Here is a 26,526-nt window from a genome sequence, read left to right on the forward strand (position 1 = left end):
GGCCTGCAGTGGAAACAACCTTGAAACAACCGAAGATGTGAATTTCCACCGCCTTCCTTATAGAAATGCGCAGGCGTTTCCCTGTTGCTGCAGCCAGATGGCTCAATGGGTAATGTCGCTGTGGTGGAACGTCTGGGACGTGTACTCTCCGCTGTTCTTGTCATCGTAACGACAAACCTTCCTGTTTTTCTTGCTGGTTCGACTCGGGAGGCGATTGCCATTAAAGGAAAGCAGATTGGTTACTTGATGTAACTGAAGCGATGAGCATTTATCTCCCCATAAAGGTAAAACCTTAGGTGTCTAGATGGAAGATGTTTTTACTTCTAGTTTAAATGAAGTCTGGGCTTCTTCCTTCCCTCCAAACATGGCGGATCATCGCTCAAGGGCAGCTTTCTTAGATATGCATAGATATACAAATCCGATTAAGGATAACATATGCACAGTTCCTCATTATACAGATTTTTTTTTTTTCTCTAAATTATATACTTGAGCTGTGCAAAACTTAGTGAGACGTGGTGTTTAAATATGTCATTTAGCCTGGACTGACCCTTTACAGAGCCTTTCATTTCATGACTCTCTGAAACGAGACATTTCAGTTGAAGGGCTGCTTCTCTTTAAATTCTACTTTTCTTCTAATTATACACCTTGAATCTTTCAACAGCATCAATCCTTTTTTAAACAGTCCATTAAATGCTTGAGGTTTACCTTTCTTTCCTGCTGTTCCTTGAGGAAAAAATGAAGAAACATCCCCGCTGAGCTGAAACACCTAAACACCCAGCAGTGTGTATATAACAGAAAATACAACACACAAAAAAAAGACAATCCACAAGCTTAAACTGTGATATCCCAGTTGGACTCACATGATCTGCAGGTCAGTTTTATTCCCTCTGTGGGAGAAAAGTCACATCGAAGAGCCGACAAGTCACCGTACAACACTCGACACGCTACGACAGCATTAGTCTCTCCATTCATAGCGATACTTAGAAAGCAGCATCAGTACAAAAAGCAGAGCGTATCTACAACGCAGGCATGAAACAACCATGCAAATAGACATTCACCAAGAAGCAGGGTTCATAGGCTTCGTAGCCCACACTGTTGTGCGCACAGATCATATTTGTAGATAGAAAATGGAGGTAGAAGCTGAAAATTAAACCCTACATACACAAAAGTTGTGCTGATTGTCAGTTTAACCCTCTTAAACTGAGGAAAATACGTTTACTACATTATATTAGGCGGAACAGAGATGTACTTTAAACTATATCAACAGCAACAAAAAGACCTGAGGGAGTTTTTTTTTTATTTTATGTTTTTTTTATGTGCTTCACAAGGAACGTGGGCTGTTTTAGTCAGAACAGCTAGAAATAATGTGAACTTTCACATCTGAGCGAGAATTCCACCAACAGTGTTGTTTGAAGCGCCCGGATTTCCCTCAGATGAACTGCCAGTGAAGCGGCTCCCTGTGGCAATATAGATTGAAGCTCACCCTGCCTGGCATGAATAAAATATGATGCATTGTAAAGATGCTGATCAGGGGAGCGGAGAACGAAAACTTGAATTCTGACACAAGTAATTATCATTCGGTGATCCCTGACAGCTTTGAACAAATGCTGCTGGGCTGATGGAGGTTTGGCTTCAGGAGATCCTGACAGTTAATGTTACTGTATTGTTCTTTGTTGCTCCTCCCTACTGAAACGGAAATGACAGTCAAGCACAGAAATATACTGAGGAGGTAGGAATACAGCATTCTCAGGCTGATTTTTGCTGAGCGTTAAGGAGACCGACTCCCCATAAAACACTGCCCCCCTGTTCACTTCATGCAGTTGGTCCCCGGGCCCCTGAGCTCAGGGGCTGAGTAGTGTCTCCTGCGTAGAGCCTCCGGTCCCGCCTTCCTCCGCCCCGTTTGCGGCTTTGGCCCCGGAGCCGTGTGTGTGCACAGAGGGGTCTGAGCTCGCTTTGGCCCCGGGGCCTCACGCCCTCCCTCCGGCTTCTTTGGTGATGCCTTTTGCTCCAGGGGGGCAGACGGCGCAATCTGCGGGGCCGAGACGGGTGTGAGGGCCAGGCAGACGTCCCCCACGCTCAGCTGGCGGCACTGCAGGCCGCAGAGCCGGGCCGTCCGCTCAGGGCTGCAGGAGGACCAGCCCCGGCCTCGCACGAAGAAGGGATACTCCACATACACATCTACCAGCTCCTGCAGGGAACACACACACACACACACACACACACACACACACACACACACAGGTCAGAGTGGACACACACTCACTAGGGGGTGGTGTTGTTTCAGTTTAGGGAATCTAATCATCTTGAATCTTGACAGTAACAGAACAAGACATGGCTGTTTGATCATTTGAAGCAACAGGGTTGTTAAACCTTCAGCCTAATCTTTTAAAGTTTCTATAGAGTTTTATTTTCAGCCCTTTTCATATGTGATAAAAATACATTTATCAGCAGAAACTTTGAAAACATTTCGCTCTGTGAAATGTTATTCAGTCGTTCAAGTATAATTCCTCTCATCAATAGCTGTAAAGCTGATGTACTGACAATGAATAAAACTCGGATGTCATGAAAGTGTGACAAATACAAGTCAGACTTACAGAATGTGCAACAGTCCAAATCCAAGTGTGTGATATTTAAGTCGATATTTTAAAACAAGTGTTCCGGAAATGTCTTTTATCACTTACCAATAATATTTTTTAATGCAAACTCTCTGAAAGATCAATTTATTGGAAAACAGTGCATGCTGAACCAGAGACAGGAGCCCCAGGCTTCAGTGTTGTGCAAGAAAATGAAAGTCAGTACTTCACTACAGTAAGGTGGATTATTTTCATTGAAAAGTAATCAAGTTGTTTTACTTAATAATGTAGTGAAATCTTAATTGTGGTGTTTTATTAATGCACACACATACGGTGGCGTTTCTGTGACAGTCCAGCTGTCAATACTTTGTGAATCAGTCTTTAATTGTTTGGAGGTCACATGGTGTGGATGTTATTTGAATCGGCCATTATTCTGGTTTTCTCAGCGACCAGCGCTCCATTGGACGCACTCCTGAGAGGATCTAATACTGGAAAATCATGCAGAACAAAAATTACATAAACTCTATATAAAATCAATGACAAAAACGAGAGGTGGTAATGAAAGAGCTGGGATGAACTAGCCTCACGCAGACAGTTACAAACCACTTGTGTCTTATTTAGAGCGGAGATGTCAACACTGGGGAGAAAAATAAAAAAAACTTCAGCATCTCTGACAGACAGCGTCTCTGCAACTGTTTTCATGTACGACGGAAATAATGAGTAACAGCTTCCACGGTAATACAGAGTGTTACTGCACCTGCCGTATCAGCAGGTACAGAAGACCCTGAAATACAGTTTGATGAGATTTCATAAATATTCCCACCATGCCCCCAGCATATAGTCGCAGCGACTAAAGATGCCGCTCGATAATAAAAAAGCCCGCCACCACTGTAATGTTTAGCAAGAATTACTTTACAGGAGACAAGAGTGCGACGGCTGGGGACTATTTTCAGCTGCAAATTATTACAGGCTTGGATTGCTTGTGCTGTGCTGAGCTGCAAATGTCAACAAGCCTATTTCTTTAATATAATCTCATCTTTTCGTTATTCATTCCAGACGCTCTCCGATTTCACCCTCCCTGCTGCAGCCATATTTAGTTAGTATTCTCTAAACCTATAAAAGCTCCATGACCTGAGTACAGATTATACTATGCAAGGAAAATGACAACAGCTGCTTGTCGGGATTCTGTTGTGAATATCAATACCGCAGGGTGATTTCCCTTCACCTGAGACTGCTGCTCGTGAAGCAGGATGAGGAGGCGAGAGACGGAGGAGGCGGAGGCCGACGGGGAGATGCTCTGCACCGTGCAGCAGCTCAGGCGCAGGTCTGGACAAGCCAGCGAGCCCAGCAGGAAGTCCTCCGTCTGCAGGTGCTCCACCCTCCGCAGCTGACCGTCTCGCAGCTCAATCAGAGAACCTGCCACGAAGTGAGGGATCAGCCAGGGGAAGCGGTTCAGAGAGTCTGAGGAGGAAGCGCGCTCGGCAGGGCGGGCGGGGGGAGAGCGTGGTGTTTCCTCCTTCATGGTGGTGCTTGAGGTGTCTGAGTCGTCACAGGCATCCCTCGTGAAACAACTTCCGGCGGCAGAATATCTGTAAGCTTTTGCCGATTTGTGCAACAAATCCTGTTGTGATGCGAGATCCTCATGTGGGGATTGAGGTAGACGTGGGCTCAGCGACAGATGACTTGTCTTCTCAATTCTTGGGAAAAACTCCGCTTTCCGGTCTCCTCTTCTCTCGTACGGGCCTTTGTTTCTGCCGTAGCTCAGCCGCTCTGGGTTCAAGCTCCGGTCTCTCAGTGTCCTCTCCCAGCCGCTCGCTCCACTGGCTTTGTGGAACTCCTCAGCCACCAGAGAGATGGCTCCTAACTTGAAGGGGTATTGCAGGTGGCCGGGGTGTTGTACGGCTGTGCTGGACAAGTGCCTTTGGTGTTGATAGTGGTGAGAGAAGTCCCAGCCGGGGTGCAGGGGACCAAAGTCCCGCCACTCTGCCCACCCGTGATGCTCTCTGAAAGCAGAGAGGACGTGAGGCTTGGACCTGCTGGATGTGTGGGTCTGCATCCAGGGCTGGTACAGCGCCGGGACCCGCCTCGGCACCGGCTGGATCGGGCCCGTGTGTTTGGCCTTACACTCACCGAGGCCCCTGTACGGGTACGGCACCTTGAAATTTGCAGCATCGTGCTGCTGCTGCTGCTGCTGCTGCTGCTGCTGCTGCTGCTGTTGATGCACAGGTGAACTTGGTCTTTGGTCGCGCTTTTTGAGTGGGAGGCTGTCCCTGTCTGGGACCACGGCCGGGTTTGTCGTGAAGCTCATTGGCTGCCTTTTACTTGCACCAGCACGGCATGGCTTCCCGCAGACGAAGAGGTGGCGTCGTGATCACAGACTCCATTTGTGTCTTGGCAAGTGTTGCAGATCCAAGGTCATCATCGCAGTCTGAGCTGGAGGAAAAAATAAATATCAGAGCACTTTACATCCTCACAACTAAGGTGTCATGAAAGAGAAGTTAATTGCATCCCCTTTAGGAAGCCTCTTTTTTTTTTTTTTTTGCTGCTTTCTTTTTCAGATGTTGATTCATGCCAGAATTTTTTTTTTTTCCCTTCCCCCCTCTGGAAGTGCCACGTGGCGAGATCGCAGCCTGTAAATGTCCCTTTGACATCCCAACAATAACTTCACCATCAGTTTGAAATGACAGCTTTCCAACCACCAATTGCTATATTGACGGGGTTCGGCTTGATAGACGTCTCCCAACTCCTTTGTTAAAAAGTTACTATGGTAACAAAGTATTGCACAGTGTGGATGGGTGGCGTGAGGACACGGCGAAGTGAAATGATGGTGGTGGGTGTAAAGTTTGAGCTAGCCTTCTTTTTTTTTTTTTTTTTTTTTTTTTTGAGGGATTTTACCTCCTTCCATGTTAATTATGTCTTTAAATAAAGTTGTCATTCTATAAAAAATAAGTACACTGAGTGAATGAACGTGGGGGGGGGGGGGGGGGGGGTTACGGTTATCTCACGACTGGCCTCTGGAAAGCCACGTTCCTCCTTACATGCATGCATAGAAGTGAGTCAGTGCACTGAAGTGGGATAAATATAAGTGCATTGTGACCAGACACACAATCGGTGTCCTACCTGCTGAAAGACACTGCAGCCACAGTCTTTACAGTGGAGGTAAAGAGCAGCCGGGGACTTTTGCAGCCTGTCAGTGCAAAGCTCACTTCATTATGTCATCGGCACAGCTGAGCTTCGCCGCTGAATGGACCTCTTTCACTCTTCCTGACAGGCATGTCTCTGATAGGAGCTGTTTAGCTATTATGTCTGAGTGCGTGTGTGGGATCAGACAACACCCTCACACTGACAATCCCATGTGAGCAGTCAGCGCTATACCACCACCAGGCAATGAATAGATTAGTATTTGTCAGCGAAATACCTGTGGCGTGAATGTAAATGAATTCAAATGACATGGAGGTGTGGGCTGTGTACTCACAGTGACCCAGACTGGCATGATTAGATGTTGTCTCAACAAGGCCTGAGGTGTTTGCAGGCTTAATAACCCTACAAAGGGAGCGTGGTCACTACAGGTCACTAATCTATGGAAATGAGATGTACAGACAGCACAGTCCAGTGTGTTTGCTGCTGTCATGATAATCACAATCTCGACTCAGGAATCGCTTATCAAGCCGTGACAATATAATACTTAGTGTGGTAATTCTCCCTGTCACGCTGAAATGCTTTAAAACCCAAGTTTATTCCACAGAGTTCCCCAGTAATGCATGCAGAACACTTATGTCATAGCTGGTTCTTCAAGAAGATAAAAAAAAAGAAAAAAAAAAAGAAGAATTATTCTGAGCATAAAATGAGACAAACAGTTGTTAACTGAAGACTCACTTACATGTTTCATCCTTCACCCATCTGTGTCTGTCTGTGCATCCATCTTCATAGAGAGTGTCCATCCATGTTAACAGCGTGAAGGCAGATGCTCTACCCACACACACACACACACACACACACACCTGTCTGGCTTGTGTCGTCCTCACAGGCTGCAGGTGAAGAAGCAAAGCAGAGCAGAGGAATCCAGACAAGCTCTACAGACTGTCTATCAGACATGCACTCCTCCTTTTCTCCTCTCCTCTCTTCTCCTCCTCTCTCTCTCTCTCTCTCTCTCTCTCTCTCTCTCTCTCTTATCCCTCCTACTCGCTTTTTACATTTTACACTCCCACTCTGCTCAGTCCGTCAGTCAGTCCCGTTAACCTTTCTCAGACAGATTTAATGTTTCTCCCTCTACCCTATTTTTTCTTTATTTCTCTCTCTCTCTCTCTTACGGTCTCTCACAACTGAACTTGTTCACCCCGTGTTTGCTGCTGAGTAGCACTCCTAGCCTCTCTTCCATTTGTAATCAACCTCCTCTTCCTCTCTCCATATTCCACACTCTCTCTCTCTCTGTCTCCCTCACTCCGTGGCTCTCTGTTGTTGGGTGTATAATTAGAAATGAGACTGCTGTGCAACTCCTCAGCTGATGGTAGGCGTATGACTGCCTGATGGCTTTGGCGTTTTGCCTGGTGTAGTGAGGGCGAGAAATCGCTGCTTTAGACGAGCCTGAACTCACTCGCAGAGGCATTAAAGCAAAAAGAAACGGCAAAAAAAAAAAAAAAAAAGGATTCAGTCTGAGGACGATAATCTTCCAGTCACATCTACAGTGTGATCACAGATAGCCTTTGTTTGCCGTTACTTCTTCCTGTTGTTCTGACTTCCTGTTTTCCTCACCTCAGTGGGCAGATGTGAATTAATAATGTTTCATCCTTATTGAGCGAGTTGCCCGAACCAAACGGCTGATTTCTCGGTGTTTTTGATCAACACATCAAAAGGTCAGCTTTGGGTGACGCCGTCGGCTCCCTGCAGGAAAAGAACAGGGCCGTTCTCATGGACGAAACATCTTCTATGGTTCGTCTCACAAGAAAGAGGACACAGCTTCTGACGCTCATCTGCCCGAGCAGCTCGGCAGCTCGGCTCTCAGCGATCGATTTTGCAGGGCCTCAGCAGGTGAACCCCCAGTCAGGGGAAAGCCTACGCATGATTTAGTTTGTGGTGAGGAGGATTTCTCACTTTGAGTCACATCATGCTTCCTCTGCCCACTGCCTTTTTTTTTGTGCGTCTCTCTTTCTCGCCTCTCTCATTTGTAACCAGCAGCTATAACAGTATGAACACTTGCCTAATACGGTGTTCGTTCTTCCCTTTCTCCAAAACAGCCCGGAGCCCGGGACTCCATTCAACCTCCTGATCGTGGGATCGGCCACCAAAAGGCTAGCGGCAGGTCTTTTTAAGTCCTGACGGTAACAAATGGATCCTCCACGGGACCTTGAGGTTCTTCTGAACCACTCTTGACCTCATTTCCCTCCTCGGTCCGCTCTCGAACGATACTGACCGTTGCAGAGCCAAGATCTGGCAGACGCTCTGACCCATCACAATCTGGTCTTTGCTAAACTCGTCGTTAAACTTTCCCCAGTTTTACTCCTCAAAGCTCATCAGCAAGGGAAACTGTGAACTTGCTGACTGAGATAATCTCTCCGCCGTGTTATTCACATCATCTGTCAGCGTTCATAATGTTGTGGCTGATCGGTGTGCACACACATACACACACACGCAGGCTCACAACTGTTTCAAAGTGTAGCACTGCAGCCTTTGCCACAACTAACACATTTAGACAAAACCACCTCCACCGCTGACATTTGCAGAGAGTGTGTTTGTATTGTTAGAAATCACCAGCAACTCCCACCACTTCCCAACTGCCACATTACAGCTTGTATTTGCAGTTTCACTTGGCAGCTTGGCACAAACACCGAGCGTGAGGTTCGGTAATGAAAGTTTCCATACTGATGCACTTTCAAAAATAAGCACATCATCACCGACTTTTTGTGGATTATTCTTTTAATTTGGATTTTTCAATAAATAAAAATCATTTGGAGTTTTTTTTAAACACTTGTATCATTTAATTTTTTTTAAATTGCAGTTTTTGCCGCAGATCAACAAGTTAGTTGTTTTGTGCAGAGTCATTATTACAAATGTTCTCACAATGACTCACATCTGCATTTATCCTCGTATGCATCTGTGAAAAACACACACTTCAAAGGCCTGTCTCGGATGCTGATGCTGGGTTTGGGAAAAGTCTGTGATGCAATGCTGCTTTGTGAGGCTTCGCAAGCAAATATTGTGAAATCATCAAGTCCTGCTCGAGAACCTGGAGCAGACAGCTGGTGTCCACTAGATGGTGTTGAGGATACATCGAGGATCGACGCTGCTCTGGCAGGTCTCATGACTGAACCATCAGAATGTTTCCCAGTGAGGCTCAAGTGTTAATCCTTAACAGGTGGAAATAATAATAAAATATAAATAATTCCCCTAAAGCCTGACCTGGACTTGAACCTTGGACAAAAAGTAAAAGTATGTGTAACTATGAAAGAGTAAAGGAGTTTTTGAGGAAATGCACACAACACAAATGACACAAGGATCAAGTGAGTGGAAGCCTTCAGTGATCGCAAGGCTGACCCCTCCCCAAAACTGACCACCACAAAAATGTCCTTTATTAAGATTTAAGAGGAAAAAAAATCAAATCGAATGATTATGAAGTCAATTTCTGCATTTTTGTAAACTAAATAAACTGTCATGTATGTCAGCTAAAAGGAAAAATCAATAATTATTTATCTATTTACAGATTACAATACTTTCTGAAGGCAGTTTGTCATTTTTTTTTGTTACACATACAGAAAAAATCTCAATTTACATTTTTTTTAATGTTTTCATGTGTGGGAAAAAATTGTTAATGCACTTCATGTTATAACTAAATAAAAGTGGACAAATAAGTTTTTTTTGAGAGCGAGGGAGAGGGTTTAACTCTCCAACTAAAACATGAAACACAGAGGGGGGAGATGAGGGAGGAGGGGGGGAGACAAAAATAACACATGCATGTGTCTGTATTTCCTTGGTATTTTCCACGCAGTTACATAAAATCTTCCCTCTTCCCTCGTCCCAATCCCTTCTCCCCTCTCTCTCTCTGTCTCTCTCCCTCTCTCTCTCTGTCTCTCCCCCCTCCCTCCCTCTCCCAGCTCCTCCCTCCTCCTGTCACTGGTCAGCTGCTTCTCTCCACAGAGCCACAATCTTGTTCTTGCTCTCGTCCGAGTGGCCGGGAGTCCAGTGAGGGAAGAAGGGAAGTGGGGAAGGGGAGCAGCGGGGCGTCAGAGCTCACATCCGTCCCTCCAGGAGCCAGAGGAGGCGGGAGATGCTCATCGGACTCTCCGCTGGACTCTCACAGGGCTGATCGGCCACCACTGACACATCCTGCCTCCCCGACTGTCCTGAAGCCTCTGACAACTTCCAGGCATCATGAACTCCTCGTCGGCCAACCTGCACAGCAAACGCCTGTCCTGTGAGTGCCTCTTCTTTATAACTTCATATGTGCTCAATTTGGTCAGTTGTTCTAAATAAATTAGAGGAGTGTGTGAGCGAGAGCAAGTATCCACTTAAATCACATTATAACTTGATAGAAATCATGTTTAAAAAATCTGAATTTTAATGTTCAAGCTCTGATGAAGCAGAGGACAAAAAGGCAAATGTGCCTGTTTCTGAAAATGTCGTAGTCTTCATTCTTCTTTCATTTCCCAACTTAATTGTAACCGATGTAACAGTGTGTGTGTGTGTGTTTGTCAGGTGTAATGTGGAAGCTGCTGTGGCGACGTGTTAAAGCTGCTGTTGTGTTGATGCTGCCTGAGGTGACGGGTCTGAGCGCGGTGCCGGCAGCCCAAATTCAGACAGGAATGTTGAATCATCACTGAGTAATGTTCACTAATACCAAATGAATGGGTCACTCTCTTACACGGAAACAGGGACGCATTCCCACACAAAGACACACACACACACCCACACACACACACACATACACACACACATACACACACATACACACACACACACACGTTACACAGACTGAGGCAGCCTTGGATTGGGGCCACCGCACGGCTCAAGACAAAGATCTGTTATTTCTAATGGGATTGTGTGTGCAGATCTCATCAGGGTGGACTCGCCGCGGCGGGGTCTGCGACATGTTTCGCAGACATCAACCCAGATAGGACCTGGAATCAAATTAGTCCCACCGAGATCAGCGATTTCATGAGGCTAAAAAGGATCAGGGCTGGGACTCCAGAGAAGACGCGTCCCATCTGTTGCTCTGCCCGGGGAGACTGTGCTCGGTGTGCACTGTCACTTTCTGATCGTTGTGGGAATGTGCCAGAGAGAGCCGGTGTGCAGTGGAGAGCAGGGCCGACCAGCTGTTGAGAGTTGAGAGACGGAAGCGCACTGGCCGTAGGACGGACCGTTTCAGTCCTGTCTTCGCTGGATCCCTGTGGGTATGACCCACATATGGTTGAGGAAGTATAAATGCTGCTTAATGGGCAAATCATCGTGCTGAAAATGTGACAGTTGATCACATGCTGCAGGATTTACACTGGACGTGCCTCTGAGCTGGAGGAAAAACAAACCGTAATCAGAAGAAATATTATCAATGCGGGCTCAGATTAAAAGCTTTAACGCAGTTGTGCTGCAGTTTACTGTCACTCGGATTCAAACCCGCGCTTGCATGAGATTAGAGTGAAACAGTCACGTCTGGATGGCTAGTTATGGTTCCCATCAGATCAGAGGTCTGCGCTGTGTCCCCAGAGACACACACACCAGCGCTCTTCATTAGTTCTCTCACAAATCCATTTACCCGCTGCTCAGCGGAATCCGTGCAGAGATAAAGCAAATATCACCGGAGCTCAGAGCCCAGAAGGGAAAAACAACTGTAGCCTCTGGCCTGGGCTGCCCATTATAAAAGAGCTAAACATGCGTGTGGTTGGTCAGTTAAAGAGAATACACAGAGAGAATTGAATAGTTCAATTCTCAATCAACTTAAGGTGCAGAGAAAAAGGTGAGTAGATGTTAGAGTTTTATTCATCAGGCAGACAAATCCTGAATGATGTTCATGTGGTATGTAGTTGTTATTATACTATACGTTTGCGACATATTGCTTGACACCATTCGCGGCAGCAGAAAAGCTGATTACCTGGGGTCTTGGGGTCAGTTGCTTTTTCCTTCCTGAGTCTTCTGTCAGGTTCAGTGAGCCGCTGACTATCAGTATGTCATCAGTTCTTTTGAATACTGAAGAAAGCGACACACTTGCTTGCTCAAGAAACAATTTTATAGATACTGCTTTAAAGAAACTATTATGAGAAGTTTAATAGCAAATTCTATGACCATAGCAGAACTTGACCAGTTCTTTATTATGACGTTGTGACCAGTCAAACACAAACAGAGTGAATCTCAGCGTCCTGCTCTTGTGCTTCCAGTCCATTTCCTCCATTGAAGTCAGATAATAACGTTGACCTCTGGGAGTCGGCTCAGTCGGCCACTCTCCTGCTCTACTTAGAGACCTTTGTTATCTTTTACTATCGCTTTGTGGTTCAAGGGACTCGTGGTATTCATGGTTCGGGTCAGGATTGATGGTCTTTCTGTGAGTTTCCATGTTCTACACGTGCATGCATTTGTATGCAGTTGTCTGTCGTCTCGGACCAGGATGTACAGGATGTAGCTTTTTTTGTCCACGTTGGAGTCAGATCCTACAACCCTAAGTTGGATAAAGAGGCATTAGAGGAAGGATGAGACTCCGGTCACAGAGAAGTTTACGTCCTCGCTCCAGCAGATGCAGCTTTGCTCTATTAACCCAGATCTATAGAACTAATAACAACGGTTCACTGGCTTTTAAATGGATTGATAACTTCTGAGTCGGATCATTATTCAAGCAAGCACAAACTCATTGCCCAAACATCGCAGTAATTTCTTAATTACTCAAAGTGGAATTATACTCCAGCTGTTCATATACTCGTATGATGGCTGTATGGATTTCAATCCCTGCTTTCACTTAATAACCCAGAGAAAGTCAAACTGTGGAATAATGTCATTATAATTACATCTGTATGTTTACAGTTCATGGTGAAGCTTGTAGAAATCCTGCTGAAGTCTCCATCAACACAGTAAAAATGTCAGACCCTGAGTTTTTTTTTTTTTTTGTCTTTAAATCCATCAAAATTATAAGTACAGCTTTTAGCGAAGGGACAGAAAGCAGTTTGGATGTTGTTTATCATCATGTCAGCCTTTGATAAAAACGGAACATTTCTGTCTCAGTCATGCAGACAAAACAAACCACAATATATTTCGGTGTTATTTGGCAGTGAATTCCCCTGAAAGAGGAAGAGACTCATTCATGTCACCTGCTGATTCACTGAACCGCGTCCTCATTTGTCCATTATAAACAGGCTGAATCTCATTCGCCAGAGTGTGAAAAACACAGCTATGGGCCGTGCTTTGTCATCTGTTCGTGCCCATTGTGTTGATGAAAACTCATGACGGTCTGCTGGGGGCTCATGGAGGGCAGTAGGACAGGAAAGCGACCTACAAACAGCGCTTTGTAATTCTGAGCGAAATCCAGTTAGAGGAGAGGACGGAGAGCGTTAACACTGATGCCCTTGTTGTTGGACTGCGCAGGACAGTGCTTCGTTCCACACACAATCAACACACATATAGCACATGCCATGAAATACAGTTCAAACGGCGGTCCAGACACATCTCAGCAGCTGTCATGAATAATTCAGCCACGTTGCAACAGGAGCCCAGTAAATGTCAGCGATGGGAGCGAAGCATGAAACTCAGAGAGAACCCAAAAACAACAAACAACATGATGTCTAAAGACATCTTTCTTTCTTTGTTTTACTAGTGTGAGCACATCTCAGTTTCACTTCAGTTCAAAGCTCCTTCTGTCATTTTAAATGATCTACAGCAAGATGCTTTCAGCGTGAAGCGTATAAAAAGCTAGAGGAGCGATCCAGAGTAAGACGCTCTCAGTTCAACAATTCCTGGTGGCGTCCTGGCTTTCAGAGTTACAGTGGGATAAAGCTTCTCCCTCCGCAGTCCTTCATGACCACTGAGACGCTATTTTTTTACCGCAGCTACACCGATCCGCTAATGACCAGTTGTAGGCTGCTAACAGCCTGCTGTCGCTGCTAAGGTCAACACAGCGCTGAGAGGTACAGAAGACACTCTCGGTGAAAATAACACCTAATAAGCCCATGCAGATTTCCCTCCATCTTGTCTCTTCATCTCCACTCCCACACTGGTGTGTTGACTCATTTCTGAAAATCCCCTCTGCTCCCACACTTCATTTTTAGACTTTCTACAGGCACCTCAAGTCCCTGTCCTCGCATGCTCGCCTTCTCTCTGTGTTTACAGTCTGTTTCTGCTCAGTCTTGACACGGTTTAGACTCTGTCAGTGTGAAATAAACCTTTTGTTCTTTCAAAGTGTCTGAATAGGAACAACCGGTACTGTTTAGTTTGCTCTGTTGTATAGAAATCACACAGAAGAAGATGCTCATGTTTTTTTCCATTTAACATAGCCTACATAACTTCACAGAACTGTTGTGTGAAGAACAAACAAACAACAAACAAAAAAAGGGTTAAATACATGACAAAAAGTAAAGCAGGTAAATGGTAAAAAGAAAAGTAGATAAAGTAATTAAACAATTTTTAAAAATCTGTATTGGTTTGTTTTGTAACTTGGTTGAATAAAGTAAAGTCCATCAGAGATAAAACACAAAAAAAAAACCCTAATAGATAATGTCAATTTGACTCGACTTCGACTCTAACTTGTGGGACTAAGCATGAAAACTAAAAACAAACAAAAAAAAACAAAACTGTAAGAATCTCACACCCACTGAGAAAACACCACCACCAAAAAAAAAAAAAAAAAAAAAAAAAAAAAAAGATTGAAACCTTCTGGCTAATCACTGTGCTACCTGTGCAAAGGCCCTTCAGCTTCGTCTGTGTGGGTTTTCAAAGACGCCTACGTTTCCTTGTCTCCCTCAACTTCTGCTTGTTTCTTTTGTGGCACAACACCAGCTACGTTAAAGCTGCTTCCCCCCCCCAACCCCACCCCCAACCCCACCCCCGGTCACATCAGGCTCGACCTTACTGAGTGTTTGATCTTCCTGCAGTGCCGTTATGCCGGTGTGAAAGAACAACGAAACTCTTGCAGCAATCCAATTCTGGTGCACCGTGAATGCGAAAGCAGCTGCGGTAGAATATGCACCAAATGCCACAAATTTGAGCTGAGAAGGCTCCTGTAGTCCGATGAACAACGCCACACACAGTCAAACACAAATCTGACCTGAGGAGAGCTTTTCCAGTGCTGGAGGCAATCATGAGATGAAGCCAAAAGGACAATATCATCTGCATAGAGCAGAGGCGCCACCATTCAGTCCCTCCTGATGTCAGCTCAGCCTTCACGCCCTGTCCATGAAGATCACAAGAATCAGTGGAGAGGATGTAAAACCGACACCTTGAGTTGTGTGTGCAGAGTTCATGGATACACATCGCCAGGTTGATGATGAAGAGTTAATAAAGAGTTCTTTTAAATACTCAGAATAAACAACAACAGAATCAACAAACAAGCAGAAAGTCGGGATGCAAAGGCATTTTTTTTTCTTCTTTTTCTTGGCAGCGTGCACGGCGAGGCGGTTTTATGTACCACCGCCGTCATTTAAAGAGGGATGACTTCATCCGTTTGTGTAAGAAAACCACTTCCCAGAAAAGGCTGCGGCAGTCTGAGACCCAGAGCACGGCAACCGGCTCTATAATCAGAGCAGGAGAGGAAACCGTGGTCCCACTGAGATTCCGTTTAACTGCTGCAAACCCAGGAGTTTCATCCCATGACGACCAGAAACAACTGGATCATCTGGAGCGACTTTTCTTTCTTGGCTGTGTGCTTCTCTGACCTTCTCTCAGTCTGTCGCTGGGGAGCCTGCCTGTGAGCTCACATTTTCATTTAGCGCAGCGATGGGCTAATGGCAGCCTGTGGGCGACACCGAGCTCTCCTATCCCTCCGTTCAGCCCTCAGATCAATGTGATGCTGCTTATATCTGTGCAGCTGGTGGCTCTAAGCTGGCATTTCAAAAGGCCTGTCCTTCAAAACAGGATGGAGAAAAGAGCCACGTTATAGATGTTGTGGTGTTTAACTGTGATAGATAGTACGAGTGAATACATTAGAGCAGAGAGTTCATCGTTACATAACGCTGTATTCGTCGAAAGCCGTACCTTGTTCTTCTGTAAAATGTAACTATGACACAGTTTCCTCAGAACGTAACACAGAGGTGTAGTCCTACTTCATCCATTTAACAGTTTGGTGTGGGGTTTTTCTGTCCCTTTAAAGATAAATTCACTCTAATATTACCGCTGCGTTTAATCTGAAATGATTTCCTGTCTGTGGCGTCATGTTTGAGGAGGGCAGGCCAGTCCCCTTCCCTTACATCTCTGCTTTTGTCTGGTCCTGAATGGGCTCTTTCTTCCTCTGCGAGCGGAGGATCTGGGTTTGTCTTTATGTGGGGTGGGGGTGGGGGGTATTGGCAGACACGTACAGCCTGCCCTGTGTGTCTCTATCTTTCTGTCCGTTCCAGTCATTGTGCATGTCCAGCTGATCTATGACCTTTCCCTTTCCGAAGTCCCGGGGCATGGCACAGGAAGGAGGGCAGGGGAGACGGAGAAGACGGAGTGGGGTATAAAAGAAGGAGGGAGGGTAAGTGTAGTGGTGGAGGAAGAGGGAAGTGGATTAACAGTGGCAGAAAAGGGGATGCTCTCCAAAGAGAAAAAAAGAAATAAAAAAAAACATATCTGGCCAAAGTCATGGCTGCAGGTTGTTTTCGCCTCCGTCCTCTCGCCGCCCCCCCTCCCCCTCCAGCAGCGCGTCCCTCCGAGGTTTCAGAGCCTGAAACTGAAGACTTTGCTTTGTGGGAAGCTTGTAGCAGAGCACATGATCATCTCACCGGCGGTGAATGCTGCAGCCAAGCTTTTCTCTTTAGACAGCAGAGCTTCTCCCATGTGAGCAGTTGTGCTAATCAGAGGTCACGGGGGTCGTCTGCAGCGAGGGGAACTCATATTGATTAAGGCGATTCAATAGAAAAGAAGAACTGGATAGGGAGGGAAAAAAATCAATGTGAGGATATACATCTGTAGCTAACCTTTAGCTCTCCATGGGCCTCGGCCTCAAAGTAGAAACAATCAATGCGGTGATCAATCATTATTTACCTGAGCGAGAAAACACTGAAGGATGTAATGATACACACGTCTGTGGGAACCTTCATTATCTTTGAGCACAAACATTCTAGGGATGATTGATTGTTCTGTAGATAAGAGAATAATGATAGCTGTCCACGTTCTGTGTTTTGTCTCACAAAATGTCCTCAAATCATCACCCTGAACCAGAAGCGGTGCTCATCTGAACTCGCACATCAGACCGGCAGCTCCTGATTGTCACTGGCATCTTGCCTCGTCAGCACTGCTCCCTCATGCTTCCTTCAGGCTCTGAAGACAATAGCATTTGTGATTGTGTAACAGTGCGATGACAAAAGAAGCCATCCCAACCCTGCAACACCCCGCCACCCCCTCTCCACATCCACGCCCCGACGGAAATGCTGGAAAGACGAAAAATGCAAAAAAAAAAAAAAAAAAAATAGACAGTATGCATGATTACGCGAGTCTCCTCGGGGTATGAGCGTTTTCTGTAACATTTCAGGAATAAAACACTTGTAACAGGTGTACTGACAGCGCCGTCTCACTCTCACGATGCATGATTGTGATCGCTAACATCCCCTCCTGCAGGGGATTGCAGGTACTGATGACTGCTTTCTGTCTCTTTTAAAGAGGAGATCGAAAAACGACTCAAAGTGGGAGAGTGGAAGTGAGCGGTTCAAAGTACTGCTCCTTGTGGGAAAACGACGAGCCGTAAAAAGTGTTCAGGTTCTCCAGAGTGAACTGCAGGAATCCGCTTCATTCACAGCTAACATGTCGACAAGCAGGAATACAGATCCAAGACGTGATTGATGAAACACTTCACTTTAAGCAGCTATTATTATTGCATTTCACTATCAGTATGTACTCATGCGATTTGAAGAAAAAGGAGGGAAAGTGGGTTCAAATGTGATGAAAACAAAGACACAAAGTGAAAATGTAAAGATTAGACATCAGCATTATTGATCCATCATCAGGCTCTTCGTGCAGGGCCTTACTTCAGAATAAAGAAGCAATTGTGAAAATAAAACTGCAAGAAAATTAAGTACAGCGAGATGTTTTTGCTGTCAGCTTGCTGATAGATTCGTTCGCTTCCACATTCCGTGATCCTGTCTGTACCCACAGCCTGCGTGCCTGTAGCTGCTGTCAGCAGGACCCTGAGGTTGGGCTGCTCTGTGTCCTCTCTGGAGCCGTCTCCTCTGCACCCCGGAGGCATCCTGTCAAACGGGGACGATCCGGGGCGCGGTGACAGGCTCATGTTGTACTTTCGCCGCTGACATGTGCCTCGGCACGAGTGCGCTGATGCAGCAGTCCGAAGAAGGCGACCTGTTGCTGCTTTTATGCCGACCCTGCAGTTTTGGGACTTACTGCATTAGCAGATTAAGCAGCAATTATCAAGGTTTTATGGTGCGTTATGAGGACATAAAAAGACCTTGTAGCAAAGTCAGTCTCTTCTTCTCATCAGACACAGCAGATTTAGACACATTGTTTTCTCTTCCTGGTATTCCTCGTTGACTTCACGAGTCGATTGTCCATCACTCTCTGGTGTATTTATAGAGCGGCAGTGACTGCTGCTCTCAGCCGAGACCACTCCATTATTCCCAGTTCAGACTTAGAGGCCTCATCCAATTAGCTCAATCCCTGTCTGCAGCTCGTAAAAGTGCTTGAGAAGCCAGACGCAGCTTTAGCAGCGGTGTAACATGGACTGCTATGGGTTGAGTTAAGTGCAGCATGTATTTTGTCAATTGTATGAAGAAATGAAAAAAAAAAACTCTCCCAAAAAATCATGAATATTCTTCTAGTAAACACATTCATGTCACATATATGAAACAAGCTTCTGAACTTCTTCTTAATAATAATAATAATAATAATAATAATAATAATAATAATAATAATAATAATAATAATAATAATAATAATAATAATGGTGCATTATGAGGACATAAAAATGATAAAAAGGCTGAATGTTTTCACCTCCTCATTCATATATATTTGTATATTTGATTTCCTTCTCTGTGGTTTTCCGTTTGAATGAATCTGTTATGTCATCTCATGTGCTGCTTCATGTGCAGTCAGGCTCTGGTATGTACATGTTTCCCCCTCCCTTCACTTCTAATGCTGTCACACTATCACGATATCACAACTCCATGTTCTCACATCGGTATGGCACACAGTGTTATTACAGCAGGGGTGTGTGTGTGTGTGTGTGTGTGTGTGTGTGTGCGTGCGTGCAGAGAACTCATGGCTTTTTCTTGCATAGCAATCACTGAATTGTCACTCGCTTCATGAGTCTACAATTTACAAGAAGGAACCTTGTATAAAAATACCTGAAATTAACTTGGAAATGTGTAATTTGACTTTATGATGGCAACACACACCAAATTCAGTTCCCTTTACACTTTGTGTACATTCCACTTGCAGCTCAAGGTCTCCCCCTTCTGGCTCCTACGTCTCTGACCTCTCGGTGTCTCAGGATGCTGCAGCGCCAGATGGTCTCTGACTTGTCTGCAGTCTTCAGTCTTGTCTCTTCTTTGTGGTCAGCAGCGGAGACGGAGCGAGCCCAGAGGCTGCCAGATGTGGATGCAGCGCAGCAGCTCAAGCTCAGAGAGAGGCAGCGTTTCTTTGAAGAAGTCTTCCAGCACGACGTGGACGTCTACCTGTCCTCAGCACATCTCTGCATCAGGGACTACAAGAGACGTGAGTTCAAGTGGGAGAAATTCACATTGGTATTCGTGGAAATATGCATAGACTGCCACTGTTTTCCCTTTGTTTGTTTTTTTTCTAGCTCCCATTGGCAGCGTCTCATCCATGGAGGTGAATGTGGACCTTCTGGATCAGATGGAGCTAATAGACATTTCTGATCAAGAGAGTTTGGATGTTTTCTTCAGCTCTGTGGGAGAAGAAGGTGTGTTGACTCCTCCATACATCAGGGTAAAAGAAAACAACCCAAATCATCAAATGTTACTTTTTCCCCAATTTTCCAGAGGAAGGAAACAACGACGACGAGGAAGCAATCAGCAATGGACTCTTTCGACATGTTCTCGAGAGTCTTGATGCAAAGTCCCGCATGTCGTCCACGTCGTCAGAGTCCTCCACCGACAGCCAGACTATCAACGTCAACGGTGTGGACGCCCCGGCGATCGAATCGGACGACGAGGAAACACACACCAGCACGATAAAGAGAAGGGCCGCAGCCGCCGAGGCAGAGAAGGCGAAAAGTCCGAATCCGTCTCCGTCGTCAGGGGATCCGTCCGCTCAGCAGTAGATCTTCACCTGCAGCCCGGTGGTGGAACGGCTCAGCCGGGGGGCAAAGAAAGGATTCTGGGACGACAAATATTGTCACAAGACTGTCAGCTTCGACTGTCTTCCAAAAACTCTCTCTTCTCAGTACTTTCAACCTTTACCACTGATTTATGGGTTGCATAGTGTTCAGTGTGTGTGATGGAGGCCACGAACTGTTAATATATCGAGATTTCCTTTTTTTTCTTCTTCTCCATTCCTGGTGTAGCAACGGACACAATTCCCTCCAATGTTTTTAACCACATGGATTGTAGTTGATGGATGAATAATTTTGTACTGTATTAACTCAGCAGCAAAGCGATACCCAGAATAAGAGCAACTAAATGTAACATAGCTTGGGGTGATGTGTGCTTATTAAACTCCCTGTTTTTGAAAACATACTTCCAGTGCGAATACTCAGTTTTCTATCTCCAGTTTTTCCTTGTGGCAATTAAAGTGAGATAAACGTCACTTTCTTCAAGGCAACATCCGAGGCCCGAGGAAGCTGCAGCCTGAATCCAAAGGGAAACGCACAAAAGATCTCAAATCAACACAAACGCTTTCATGTTTGAAGCAGAAAAACTTGACAGAACAAAATTAAACAGCACAGAGGAAGTTAAAGATAGAAGTCGCCACGTGTCAGTTATTTTATTGTTTTGTTTCAATCTTGTATGACAAGTAAATAGAAGAGAAACTCTTGATTTATAATTCTGATAAACATATATAGTTTATGTACAAGAAAAGATCAAGAAAGTATAGATTTCACTCAATGGGTGGGAGCAAAACGTCCCAAAATAGCAGTGGAAAGAGCAAACAAGAGGCAAAGAAAAATGCTGCAGGAGCATTTTACAAACAATGGAGGTAAGTGAAAATATGAGAGTCTCTAAATAAAAATTAGGGGAGGTTTTAAGACAGTGATGCCTTCTTCAAATACAATAAGCAAATATTTTCCAATAAAAGACAAGTAGTATGACAATGAACATCTAATTTGCTGCTCATGTTCTGCTGTTAATGGAATACTGAATTAAGGGAAATAAAAACCAGTGTTATTGCTTTGCATTTTCCACACAGACCTTTTTTTTTTTTTTTTTAGTTTTCTTTGGTATCAGATCAAACCTCCACATGTCTCGTTTTCTCAATAAATACACCTCACGCTTAAGGCTATTGCTTCATTTTAAAGGTGACTTATGGGAAACGCTGTCACCTGTGATTACTGTGGCGATGCAGAGTGGGAGGAGACCGCCGGGGGCCGGGTCTCTTCTGTCTTTAAAAGCAAAAAGAACATCGGTCTTCACACACAGTGAGCTGAAAGTACATGAACAAGCATCATGCTGGGCTTCTTCCTCCTGGTATGTATTTTCACACTATTTCATACCTTTCTTTTTTTTAAAATGCTATTTCTTTAATGTTTTTTAACCTTCAAATCTGTTCTCAATTTAATATGAATTTCATTGATTTCTCATGAAAGTGTGTGACACAGTGCTATCTTAAATAATGTCAAGCTGGTGTGAGTTTTAGTTTAATATCAATAATAGAAATGCCTTTTTTATTTTTTCTTTCTGTAACGTCTCAAATTCTCTGTCACATCGTAAAACTCCTGTTCCTGTGAAAAACAGTTTCTCCTTGGCCTCTAGGAACCGGTTCATCAACTCTGCAGAAATGAGTGTTGTCCAGGTTCATCCCCCAGAGCAAAGATGGCACTGAAACCCCTTCCCACAGCTTTAAACACACATTCCTTCTTTGAACAGGACAAACCTTATTGCACAGGTTCAAGTTTGACCGTCTCCATTTGTTTTTCCAGGTTTGTATTTTGTCAAGTGCAACATGCTCAGAGGTTCTGATCCGTCACAGAAGGGTCTGGATTATTGACTCCTTTGAGATTGAGGAGGAGCATCCTGGGCCATTTCCTTACAAGTTGGGCACGGTGAGGGAATCTAACCTCATCAATTTAAACTGGCTAAAACTGACACGGTTACTCCCAGGACAATGAGGCGTTTACTGGTTGAATTGTATTGTGGATCTCTTTTTGGGGGACACCTTTAAAGAAGATTCATCAACCAGGGAAATTTTCCTTACTCAGGAGGTTGAAACTAACAATTTCCAGACCTGAATTTATTGCAAGTGAGATTATTTTTCAAGTATAATGTAATTTGCCCCATGTAAAAACCACAATGTGCCAATTTAAAGACCTAACAAGAACCAAGCACATTGTGAGAGCTCTATTGTTTCATTGTAGATAAATGTAGACCGGAAGTATCGAGTCTTCTTTGAACTGACTGGTGAAGGAGTGGACGAGGAGCCAAAGGGAGTTCTCTCCATCCACAGAGAGTCTGGAACGCTGTACGTCCACAAGGCTGTAGACTATGAGGAGAGGTCCCTGCTAAAGGTTTGGATGAACACATTACCTTCTAACAGATTATGATCTCTGTCGAAATACTTCTGTGAAATTGCATGCTAGGATTTGGAATTCTTCATATTTCAAAATTACATAACACGTTAGTCTGAAGCCTGTGTCAGTGTATCAGAAATTAATGGAAGGCAGGTGATTGCCTGTAGGTCATGTGGAGGACTGGTGCTATTACACATTCATGAGTGGAAACTGTCTAAAAAAAAATTCAGGCTTGTTCCACAGGCTCTGGTTTACCATATCTCCTAGTACATGTACAATATCAAACTTTTTTTTTTTTTGTACCTGTGACTAATTTTGGATCCTCTTTGTCAATCTTAAGCTCAAATTTGAGGCCAGAAAGTCGGATTTATCGACAGACACTAAATTAGGGGTGGAGGTCATCATCCGGGACATCAACGACAACCCACCACGCTTTCAGAAAGATCTGTATGAAATCGACGTGAACGAAGATTTAACACAAGGTAAAGAAATGACCTCTTTTTTGCAAGCCACAGTTTATAGAATTCCCACAAGTACACACTGCATATTTTGTTTTATGATCCCATCGAACAGGCTCTCATCTCCTGACTGTGCTGGCATCTGACAGAGACCAGAGAGGAACACCAAACTCCACCTTTCACTATGAAGTCAAGTCTGTGTCTCCAAACCTTCCAGACGCCGAGTTCTTCACCGATAAGTCGGGGCTGATCTCATTTAAAGGATGTTTGAATTATGAGGCAAGACACATATTTGTAACGTTCCACATGTACATAGTACAGATAGTATTTCTCTCATGAGAGTGCACGTGATTGTCAGATTACAATTCTGTGGAATTCACGTTACATAAACCTCAACAAGCATCAGTACTTTAATATTTAGGCTACGACTTGCATCATTTGGTTTTAAGGCGGCTAAACGAGTGATCGTACTGGTGGAAGCCAAAGACCACGGCGAAGTTATCAGTCTGTCCAGCTCAACCACCGTCGTCATCAACGTCAAGGACGGCAACAACCACCTTCCAGTCATCAGCGGTCAAACAGTAGGTCTTCATCCCTGTTCACAAACTGTGGTGACATAGTTTCCAACCAGTCTCAGTCACATGCACCAACATACGTATCAATGACCGCGACTTCCTGAACCGAAACAACAGGGGACTGGCAAAGTGAAGGAGGATGAGACCGGCTCGTCTCCGCTGCGGCTGCACGTGACAGACGGAGACAGTCCCAAGACTGAGGCATGGCGTGTGAAATATACTATACATGGTGATGACGTTGACCACTTCAGGGTAGAAACGGATCCAGACACCAATGATGGGGTGCTGACAGTAGTAAAGGTAAAGACGGCTCGGCTGCATGCTTTACATTACAGCTCCACCCACCATGGCTGTGACTTGTAATTATATCTTGTTTTCCAGACTTCTGCCGAAGCCCAATACTTTCTATGAATCACTGAATTACCTAAGGGTTTTTTTTCCTTCTCTAACTGTTGAAGCCTTTAGACTTTGAGAAAGGAGCACAGAGGGAACTGACGATCTCGGTGGAAAACGAGGCTCCTTATTTCTCCTGTAAAGTGGAAGAGAAGACGCCCTCTGGCCTCTGGAGAGTGGACACCAGCACAGGCGCTGATTCTGCTGCTGGCCAGCCTCATTCTGTGAAGGTGGTCGTCGAAGTGGAGGATGTCAATGATCCACCAGCCTTCAGCGTAATGGTGAAAGAGGCCCAGCTGGAGGAGAATGCCGCCATTGGAACCTGGGTAGAGAAGGTGACAGCTGTGGATCCTGACATGAGCCATGCAAGCAGTTTTGTGTAAGTGGGATGTTTAATCTGTTAAATATAAGTTGTTATCTTCATTCTTTAGGCTATAGTGACCTCTGTTTGTCCACAGTTACAAGGTGGGGCATGATCCCGCAGGCTGGGTGACGGTAGATCCTCACACGGGGGACATCACCACAGTGAAGACGCCGGACAGAGAATCTCCTCACGTTATCAACGGCCTCTACACTGTCTTAATGCTTGCTGTTGATGATGGTAAATACACTCAATGTCTCTTTGGAAAAGCAACCAATTGAGCACTTGGTGACTGTTTTTCTTCCTGAACAGGTGATCCACCCATGACAGGCACAGCTACATTGCAGATCCGAGTGACGGACAAGAATGACAACGTGCCAAAGCCAGCAGTGAGCTTTATAGATGTGTGTCTGTCTGACAGCGCCACAACCACCAACATCACGGCCTTCGACCCGGACGGAACTCCCTTCGGAGGGCCTTTCACTTTTGAATTGCTGGGAAATGTCAAAGGGAAATGGAAACTGAATCCTACATATGGTGAAGAGCCGAGCCATGTGGTGATATATCAAAGCAAACATTTCAACAACTGCTAGACAGTTTCTTTGATTTTTTTTTTTTTTTTCTCTCAGGTTACACAGCTGGTCTGGTGAAAGAGCCTGATGTTTACGCCGGCCATCACACAGTTGACCTGAAGATTTCTGATATGCAGGGGACCTTTGGTGTCTACAACCTCAGTGTAACCGTGTGCGACTGCTCCGAGACGCCAAACTGTCGGAGCAGACAAACCACAGGAGGAAAAGCTGGCTCTGGTGCTATCGCCATAGTGCTGGTTTCACTGCTCCTGTTTCTGTGTAAGGAATCCAACCCTATTTTTCTTTAAAGGTACATTACATTTTGTTTTGCCACCTTTGTACTGTAGCAGGCAGGGGTGAGTTAATGTTCCTCTGACTTCCAGCATGTGGTAGATGTGAAAGTGCTTGAGTTAAATGTTTCCCGCTCTTTCTATTAATAGACTGAATGCACAAATAGGGAGACTAACCACAGCATGTTTGGGTACAAATTAGTATTACTGACAGCTCAGGCTGTAGTTTGTTATATGTATACAGTATATTGTAATGCTATATATTGTAATATGTATTGTTACAACCTTCATAATTCATAGGTTAAATTTCATTTTATTACAGTTCTGCTGTTTGCAGTTTACATTTCCTGCAAACAAGAGTTCACTGCTTTGCAGCCCAGTGATGGCTCCGAAGAAATCCTTGTAGCCTCAAACATCGAAATACCAGGAAAAGACTGCAAGGTTCTGCTCAAAACAATGTTCCACATGAAAGTGTTCACTGTTTTCCATGCAAAAAGGACTGAGCTCTTTCCTCTCCTTAGTTACCTGATAATGTTCTGGTTGTGTCCTCTGAGAAAACTTCCCACAACTCAACAAAATGGCAAATTCAGCAAGGAATGCAGAACACAGTGAAAGTGAGTATTGGTGAGACGGAAGGTTTCTTTTCAGGGCAAAATAAGTGTGTCAACATTCTTTAAATGTACTTTCAGGCTGTTTTTATGCATTCTTCTGGAAAAAGCATTCCTTACAGAAATGTGAAAGGACATGTTAGACCAGACTATAAAGGACTGTTGCTCTTGTCATTCTTAACAGGATGTAAAGCACACTTCCACTTACAAAGAATTCAGAGACAACATAGAGGATATTTCTTACCTGTATGACGACAACTGGTGCCAGGTTTGTGTGCTCATTCAAATTTCATGACCTCGTCCAAAGGACAGTCGCATTCATTTAATCTTTACTTTTGATCAATTTTTAGACGAACTGGAATTCCTTGATAACCAGCCATGACCGAACCCACGAGGTAAAATTCATTTGGTATTGTGCTTTTTGAGGCATGCGGGGAACAGAAGTCATGTGCTTTGTTCACAGTTTGAAGATACAGACGTCACCTTCCAACAAAAATGGAGCTCCAGCTGTGCGATGGATGCCACCATCTCCACCTTGATCCAGGAGGTTTGTGTCGTCATCGGTTCTCCTCTGCTCCCTAAAGCACTACGTGTAGCTGCAGAAGCTTGCAGCTGTGCTAAAAACTGTACTCACCCATCCTGTGATTCTTACCGCGACTCCAGAGACTCTCGGCTCTCTGGGAGACAGAAAACCACCTGGACTACAGGCCTCACTTCTACACAGAGGAGGGATCCTGCGCCAGCCTCACAGAGCTCGATGCCATTGTTCCCGATGAGGACTCGATTCAGGACCTACTCAATGACCTGGGACCAAGGTTTAATGAACTGGCTTCTGTTTGCGAGCCACTGCAAACCAGCAACTGAATTCCTATTTTATGGGCTTCTTTTATTTTATTTTTGG

General features: G+C 44.8%; 3 protein-coding genes across 7 annotated transcripts; 2 read left to right on the top strand and 1 right to left on the bottom strand.

The window, feature by feature from the left end:
• Nucleotides 1-872: 872 nt before the first annotated feature.
• On the bottom strand, nucleotides 873-10,528 carry LOC115388546 (uncharacterized). 4 transcript variants are annotated; one of them, XM_030091710.1, is made up of 4 exons: nucleotides 10,519-10,528; nucleotides 6,450-6,574; nucleotides 3,799-5,006; nucleotides 873-2,188 (listed from the first exon to the last, which is right to left on the bottom strand). In XM_030091710.1, the coding sequence occupies exons 3-4, from the start codon at nucleotides 4,879-4,881 to the stop codon at nucleotides 1,808-1,810; spliced, it is 1,464 nt and encodes a 487-aa protein (XP_029947570.1). In that variant the 5' UTR covers nucleotides 4,882-5,006; nucleotides 6,450-6,574; nucleotides 10,519-10,528; the 3' UTR covers nucleotides 873-1,807. The 4 variants fall into 4 exon arrangements, with proteins under 4 accessions (XP_029947570.1, XP_029947569.1, XP_029947571.1 ...); XM_030091709.1 differs by lacking the exon at nucleotides 10,519-10,528 and adding an exon at nucleotides 10,465-10,486; XM_030091711.1 differs by lacking the exon at nucleotides 10,519-10,528 and having other exon boundaries at nucleotides 6,454-6,673.
• LOC115388549 (dysbindin-like) lies at nucleotides 9,713-20,371 on the top strand. Of its 2 annotated transcripts, none has more exons than XM_030091717.1 (4): nucleotides 9,713-9,981; nucleotides 19,242-19,397; nucleotides 19,486-19,605; nucleotides 19,685-20,371. In XM_030091717.1, the coding sequence occupies exons 1-4, from the start codon at nucleotides 9,939-9,941 to the stop codon at nucleotides 19,963-19,965; spliced, it is 600 nt and encodes a 199-aa protein (XP_029947577.1). In that variant the 5' UTR covers nucleotides 9,713-9,938; the 3' UTR covers nucleotides 19,966-20,371. The 2 variants fall into 2 exon arrangements, with proteins under 2 accessions (XP_029947577.1, XP_029947578.1); XM_030091718.1 differs by having other exon boundaries at nucleotides 19,245-19,397; nucleotides 19,685-20,367.
• A 928-nt stretch (nucleotides 20,372-21,299) lies between these two features.
• Nucleotides 21,300-26,489, top strand: cdh27 (cadherin 27). The gene is made up of 13 exons (XM_030090893.1): nucleotides 21,300-21,328; nucleotides 21,781-21,903; nucleotides 22,216-22,365; nucleotides 22,709-22,850; nucleotides 22,942-23,105; nucleotides 23,276-23,407; nucleotides 23,519-23,701; nucleotides 23,860-24,173; nucleotides 24,253-24,395; nucleotides 24,468-24,692; nucleotides 24,785-25,006; nucleotides 25,340-25,458; nucleotides 26,289-26,489. Exons 1-13 carry the CDS (start codon nucleotides 21,308-21,310, stop codon nucleotides 26,487-26,489), a joined length of 2,139 nt encoding a protein of 712 aa, XP_029946753.1. The 5' UTR covers nucleotides 21,300-21,307.
• The last annotated feature ends 37 nt before the right edge of the window (nucleotides 26,490-26,526 follow it).

Source organism: Salarias fasciatus, chromosome 5, assembly GCF_902148845.1.
Source record: "Salarias fasciatus chromosome 5, fSalaFa1.1, whole genome shotgun sequence".
Classification (NCBI taxonomy): domain Eukaryota; kingdom Metazoa; phylum Chordata; class Actinopteri; order Blenniiformes; family Blenniidae; genus Salarias; species Salarias fasciatus.